The sequence below is a fragment of the Dichotomopilus funicola genome, assembly GCF_033296635.1.
Source record: "Dichotomopilus funicola strain CBS 141.50 unplaced genomic scaffold C8A04scaffold_25, whole genome shotgun sequence".
Lineage (NCBI taxonomy): Eukaryota > Fungi > Ascomycota > Sordariomycetes > Sordariales > Chaetomiaceae > Dichotomopilus > Dichotomopilus funicola.
The window spans coordinates 159,711-166,135 of NW_026944046.1; the positions used below are offsets into that span (position 1 = coordinate 159,711).

Consider the following 6,425-nt stretch of genomic DNA (forward strand, 5'->3'; position numbering starts at 1 on the left):
CATGGACCCAAAAAGACTAAGCATCGGCAATTAACCGCCCCCTCCCCCAACAGTGGTTCGGGCGTCGTGTCGTGTGGTGTCATGTTCACTTCGGGCCCCCTCTCGAAAGACGACATGGTAAGGTAAAAAGTAAAAGTAGCGTGACAATACACACCAAGCGATGCCTGTGTAACGGCTCAAAGACCAGCCGGCACTTAGGACTTCGCAGTGTTTGTATCAATGCACCCGGTGCTACGTCGCGCCAGGTATCGCAGCGTGTTGAGTGTAGTATGTCGTCTTGATGCACTACAAATAATATGACTGAGGAGGTGATCGATCGGGCGTCTAGTGGTGCTGGACAAATCGACAGGGGTTTGCCGTCGGCTGAAGGTGTCGTGAATGGTGGGAACGTAGGATCCTCACGAAAAGTAACCAGAATACAGTGGCTCCGTCGAATATCCGAGGTGTTCATGTTGCGTCTCTGCCCCGGATGTAGTAACCCAAACCATTGATGACCCCTTTGTCTCTGTTCCAAAGCCAAGCCCCAAAGCCGTCGTAATATCCATCGACAACGCTGTCAGAGTTCCCACAAAATGCTACCGTATTTCGATTAACTCAGATCCTGGGAACCATCCTGGGACTCCTCCGGTTTTCGCAGTGACAGTCGCCGCGTCACCTCCACCAGCTGCTGCACCAGCAGCTGGTCTTGCTGTTGCTGTGTCAGCTGCTGCTGTGGTTGTGTCTGCTGCTGCTGTGGCTGTGGCTGCTGTTGCCGTGTCTGCTGCTGTGTCTCCGACTGGTCTTGCTGTTGCTGTGTCTGCTGATGCGGCTGGTCTTGCTGTTTCAGTTTCTGCTGCGGCTGGTCTTGCTGCTGCTGCTGTGGTTGTGTCTGCTGCTGCTGCTGCTGCTGCTCCACCGCTCCATCCGCCCGATTATTTTCCTACTCTTCTTCGGCTAATTGGATGATGAGCGCAGCGGCCATGTCGAGAAACGGGAACGGGCTGGTGACTTCCTTGTCCTCGAGGAGCTTGCCGTCGGGGGTTTCGTAGCCGTCAATCTTGAAATCGACGAGGAAGACGGGCTGGTCCATTTCGTAGATCTGAATCTCCATGCGCAGCGCCACGATGTGCGCGTCTTGACCGTTCTTGCGGGTGACTTGTGGCGGGCTGACGGGTGATGCATTGTCTCCGAGATTCAAGGCGGCCGAGTGTTTTTGAAGTTCTAAACCGGCAAGAGGTTAGTGAAAAGGAGTTATCCAGCAAAACGGAAATGGTTCAAGGGTAGAAGAAGAAAAGGTATTAGGTCACGTACTCCCAGTCTCCCATCGGACATTGATATGCCATGGTTCCGCAGGCAGGTTGTAGATGTCCCGAGGGTCTACTGTCGCCGCCGATGACGAGCTTCGGTTGCGCGAGTGCCTGCGGTAGTCGCCCCCATCGTCCTCTTGTTGTGCGGTATCGTAGTCCTCGTCCACCAACCATGTCGCGCCCAGCTTGTGCAACGCCTTGTAGATCATCAGCAGGGCCTCCCAGGGTGCATTCTTACAGCGGATTCCAAACTGCCACCGGGTTGGTTTGGTCTTCCTGCCCAGGTTGACGGGAGTCAGCCCCTGTGGCCGGCTGGCGTCGTCCGGCCGCATTAAGCTGCGCGAATGCGGTTTCAGCCGGCGCAGCGTCTCCTCTTGTTCGGCCTGGTTCCGTGGCTGAGATGCCGGCTCCAGGGAAGCCAGCGGCGCATCCGACAGATCGACCCCCTCGGCCCGCGCCCGCTCGCGCTCCATGAACGCCTTGTGGTACAGCGTCAGGCTGCTAGGAAGAATGCCGACCTTGCTGACGTAGGGGGGCCGAACGGCGGACGCACCCGTGCTGGTTGACGTTATTGACCGGGCAGACGACATGGTGGGATCCAGCAAGGGACTCGGTGTCGCGTCGTCCGCCGAGGGGCCCGAGAGCTGGTTGGCCTGCATCATCTTGTTCTCGCGCACAATCATGTAGGCGTCTTTGATCGCAGACGGCTCGTCGGCCTCGAGGGCTTCTTCGACATCCCGCTTCCCGTAACCCATAGTTTTGCTGATCTTATCGGTAACCTCGTTGTGGAGCTTCTCCTGCTCCTGCGGCGGCGCGTTCGGCGCAATGTCACTGACCTTGATCGCCTTATTCGGGTCGACGCCTGTGTTCAGGAATTCCTCGACGGGCGGGTGCAAGTAGGTGGGCAGGTCCTTCAGAAACCACGGGTCCATGCGAATGTCCTCAATAGTCGCCCGCTGGACGGGGTTAACGACCAGCATCTTCTTGATGAGATTCGCCGCGCCAGGACTCATCCAGGTCGGTACCATATAACTACCCCGGGCGATCTTGGCGAACAGGGTGGGAATGTGCTCGTGGTCAAAGGGCAGGCGCCCGACCAGCAGGACATACAGGATCACACCACAACTCCACACGTCCACCTCGGGTCCCGCATATAGCTTGCCGCCGATGACCTCGGGCGCAGCATAATTGGGTGAGCCACAGCTGGTCTTGAGAAAGTTCCCGTCCGTCATGATGTTGCTCAGGCCGAAGTCGGCGATCTTGACATTGAGGTTGTCGTCGAGCAACAGGTTCTCGGGCTTTAGATCGCGGTGAACGATCTTGTGGCGGTGGCAGTACTCGACAGCGCAAAGCATCTGCTGGAAAAAGCGGCGGGCCTCGTCCTCCTGCATTTTCCCGTGCGCGACAATGTAGTCGAACAGCTCGCCCCCGGCGAACTCGAGCACCATGATAATCTCGGTCGGTGTCTTGATTACGGTGTACCTAAGAGATGCATCGCGAATTCGCCAATAATTAGTGCTAAGTTCGATAAAATGAGAGATCACAGAAGCGGGGTAACTTTGCCCCGCGAGGACGAGCGGAGCGAGGAATGGCTCAAGCAATTGTTCAATTCTATTCTCACAGTTTAATAATATGCGGATGCCGTAACAATTGGAGATATTCAATCTCGCGCTCGACGCGCCCTTGCATGTCGCGGCTGATGAGGTTCTTTCGCGAGATGATTTTGAGGGCCACTTGCTGACCGGTACCGCGGTGTACGGCCAGCTTGACCTTGCCGAAGCTGCCCTCGCCGAGTGTCTTGACGATATTGTACGCGCCGATACGCTGCTCGGTACGTGACTTATCGCGGGGCGGGGCATTGTTTCGGTGGCCGTGGGCGCCGGGCGCCGACGACGACGAAGACATGACGGCGGCGTCGATGGAGGAGCTCGAGGTCGGGTCTTGGTGATGGGAATGGCGATGATCGTGGTTGTGGTGATGGGAGCGCCCCTCGCCTACTCGCCTGTTGCGCCGTATTTGTGATGGAGAGAGAGAGATGGACAGCTCCTCGTCGTCGTAGGCTTGGGCCATGACTTCCAGGGAATTTTGCAAAGCTCGCTTGCTCGCTAGGACGGGGTCGCTTGTCGAAAGCGGAAACGGGGGGTTGCTCAGGATGGGGCCTGCCGGTTATGTGTCTGTGGGGTCGCAGACCGTGGAGGAGCTCACTCTCATGGGTGCTAGGATTGAAGATCAGAGTTGGAAGCGGGGCTGCTCTGGAGCTTTTCGTGAGCGATTAGTCGTTTGATGCGTATGTGTGGTGGTTGCTGGTTGCACACAAACCGAGCCGCATCTACCTACCCCGTACTGCTCCTGAGCGGCTCAACCGGCGCTTCGCTAGAGGTCCGAGAGAAGCTCTACAGGTGTCGAGCTGTGGGCCCGTGGCCGTGAAAGTTAGTGGGGTAGGGCGCTAACTATTGCAACAAACCTGCGCCTCACCTGACCAAAAGAGCTTGGAAGCATTATGGGGTCGGCCTTGTAGGTGTCTGAGGGGTGTCTGACGTCTTCTTTGCATCGTACATGCATTAATTTCCGCGTTGATGTGATGCACAGAATGCTTGAAAAAAGTTGGCTCCAGTTCTCCATCCTGTTTTCATGCAGTAATTGCAGAAAGTTCAAGCCGCCGCAAGATAGTCTTAAGTACCCAGGTACGGCCCCCTTTTTAAATTTAGGAGACCGGCCATTCACAACAAATCTCATAATTCTCCCGTATCTGTGGGACAGCGAACTAAAGACCAACTCGGTAGGAAATATCTAATATTAAACACACAGAATATCTAGGGACCAGATCCGTATAATAAACAACTTAAACCACAGGCAAGACCGATGAAAGTGGAACCTGCCAGTACCACGAAGCCACGGCCATCGCACCTACACTCATGCCAAACGCCATCAGGAAGTTGACATCGTTGTTGTCCAAAAGATCCCATCCATTCTCTACTGTCCGCGACGGCTTCTCATCTCCGAAGCTCGGCCGGCGGTGCTTATCGCGGGCGTCATACTTGTCGGCAGGCTCCGTCTCCTCCACAGCCGACTCGCCCTCGCCGTGCAGTAGCGCAGCCTTGACATCCGTACCTACCGCTGCAGCATGCTCATCCGCGGCGACCAACACCCGCACGCCGCCCTCACCCTCCACAATCTTGCCGCTGCGAACATCCCTCACACTGCTCTGGAACAGCCCGCCCAGAATACTGTCCGCCACGCTCCCCAGCAAGCCCCAGACCGTCAGGCCCAGAATCAGTGTCTGCCGCTGCTCGAGAGACCACGCCGCGCCCCCACCCAGCTTCCCCTCCGTCGCGCTAGTGCATAGTGGAAGAAACAGCATCGACGCCGTGACAATGATGATGCTGCCCAGTAGTCCCGCACCGAGCCCCGTCAGCGTCACGCCGCCATTAGTACCGCGGGGCACCTTGCGCAACGTGAGGCTGGTGATAAGCCGCGGCTGGCCCTTGGCGAGGATCCCCAACTCCGAACTGAACGTGTCGGCCGCAACGCAGGCGTAGTTGGCGATGATGCCCACCACCAGGAGGTCACCACCCCAGGAGAAACACAAGCTGCCAGCATCGCCCTCAGGGTGGCCGGGCGAGGCGAGCAGGGTCTGCTGGCGCGAGTGCAGCTGGTAGGCGTGCAGCAGCGAGAAGATGGACGCAGTGAGAGAGTTGGCGAAAACTTGGACGTGGTTGCGTGGTCCCTCGCCGCCGGATGTCCCACCGGCTTTGAGAGTCAGGCCCGCCTTGATGTTTTCTTTGACCTGCACGAACTCGTTAGTGCTATCGAAAATACCGATGATAAAACGCGGAATAAAGGGGATGAATTTGGAGAATCAGCATACATGAGTCGCTCGGGTACCGGCAAGGAAGAAGACGACGAGAAGCGCAAACGGTAGGTTCCACGGATGCACTGCGTGCGCGATGGCAGTGATGGTCGCAGCCATGAGGCCCCCGGGCGTCAGCGACTTTTTAGAGTGCGCCCGGTAGATGAGCAACAGAATTGCGGGTACCGCGATCACGGGTTTCATGGCGTTGGCTGTTCGAGAATCGTCCGATCGAAGGCAACCTGCGGAGGAGGAAAAAAGGTGGGTATCTAACAACTCAGACGCGGTCAGTCGTGTCTCCCGTTGATTTTGATGAAGGCGATAGGATTCACAAATTCGCGATGATGAACGGATGCGCCGGTCGCTGCTTGCTTGCGTGGCAGGTGAACGTGCTGACGGCCGGGCCGGCGCTACCTGGCCCGTGCGCCCATATCGACCGGATGGTAAGAAACCCTAACCCTTGTTTACTGTTGCATCAACAATTACCCCTGAATGACGACGCAGCTCGGTTGTTGGAATCCCAGATTTTGGAGCAACAGTAGGCGGGAGTTTCTCCTCTCAGGGTTAAAAGAAACAACAGATGCTCACTACTCTGATTGACCTGCTAAATATGCTCTATGTCATCGAAGCTGGGGGCCGGATTTGACATCACCGACGAATTGGGTGACTCTCACGAGTCAAACGTTGGCACGGGGCGAACATATAAGGAACCTCAATAGATGCCACTATCCCCTGTACTTCGCGGCCCAGGACATGTAGTGGACCCAAGGATACGGGGGCTAGGGGCGGGAATGCAATGTATCGCGCCGTCAATGTCTGCGAGGTAAGTAACCGGCGTGCAGAACCGCAACTCTAATTTGGAGTCACCAATTTGCCATTGTATGCTAACGGCCTGAGCTTTTTTGGATTCCATCGCTAATAGAGTTTCGGATATAACCATTTTTGAGTATCGCATCCCCATGAATGACGGAAGCACTTAGAAGATGGCTTTGGGTGTTACCATTTAAACGTGATACCAGAAACAATCTCAAGGTTGGTGGGACTAAGTTGTTGACAGTCTTCTGTCGGTTATAGTCAGCGATTGACCATGTATCTTACTTCAAAAAGGGAACAACGGTTCAATGTATTTCCGTTGCGATATCCCAACTCTTCTCGCCTTGTTTTCTGCGCTCACAAGTCAAAACCACGCAATACCAGCAGCGCCGGTCTGGATCTGATCGTAATGTAGCCTTGAAACATACTTGGTGGAACAACCATCATCTCATACCTGACAAAACTTTCCAAAGTCA

At 55.8% G+C, this 6,425-nt stretch overlaps 1 protein-coding gene across 1 annotated transcript; it reads right to left on the reverse strand.

Annotated features, from left to right (window-relative positions):
• Window positions 1-919: 919 nt before the first annotated feature.
• Window positions 920-5,340, reverse strand: C8A04DRAFT_36751 (uncharacterized protein; the record flags this gene model as incomplete). The annotated part of the gene is made up of 6 exons (XM_062783631.1): window positions 920-1,200; window positions 1,291-2,768; window positions 2,908-3,226; window positions 3,360-3,533; window positions 4,194-5,073; window positions 5,155-5,340. 6 exons carry the CDS (start codon window positions 5,338-5,340, stop codon window positions 920-922), a joined length of 3,318 nt encoding a protein of 1,105 aa, XP_062637660.1.
• Window positions 5,341-6,425: the final 1,085 nt, after the last annotated feature.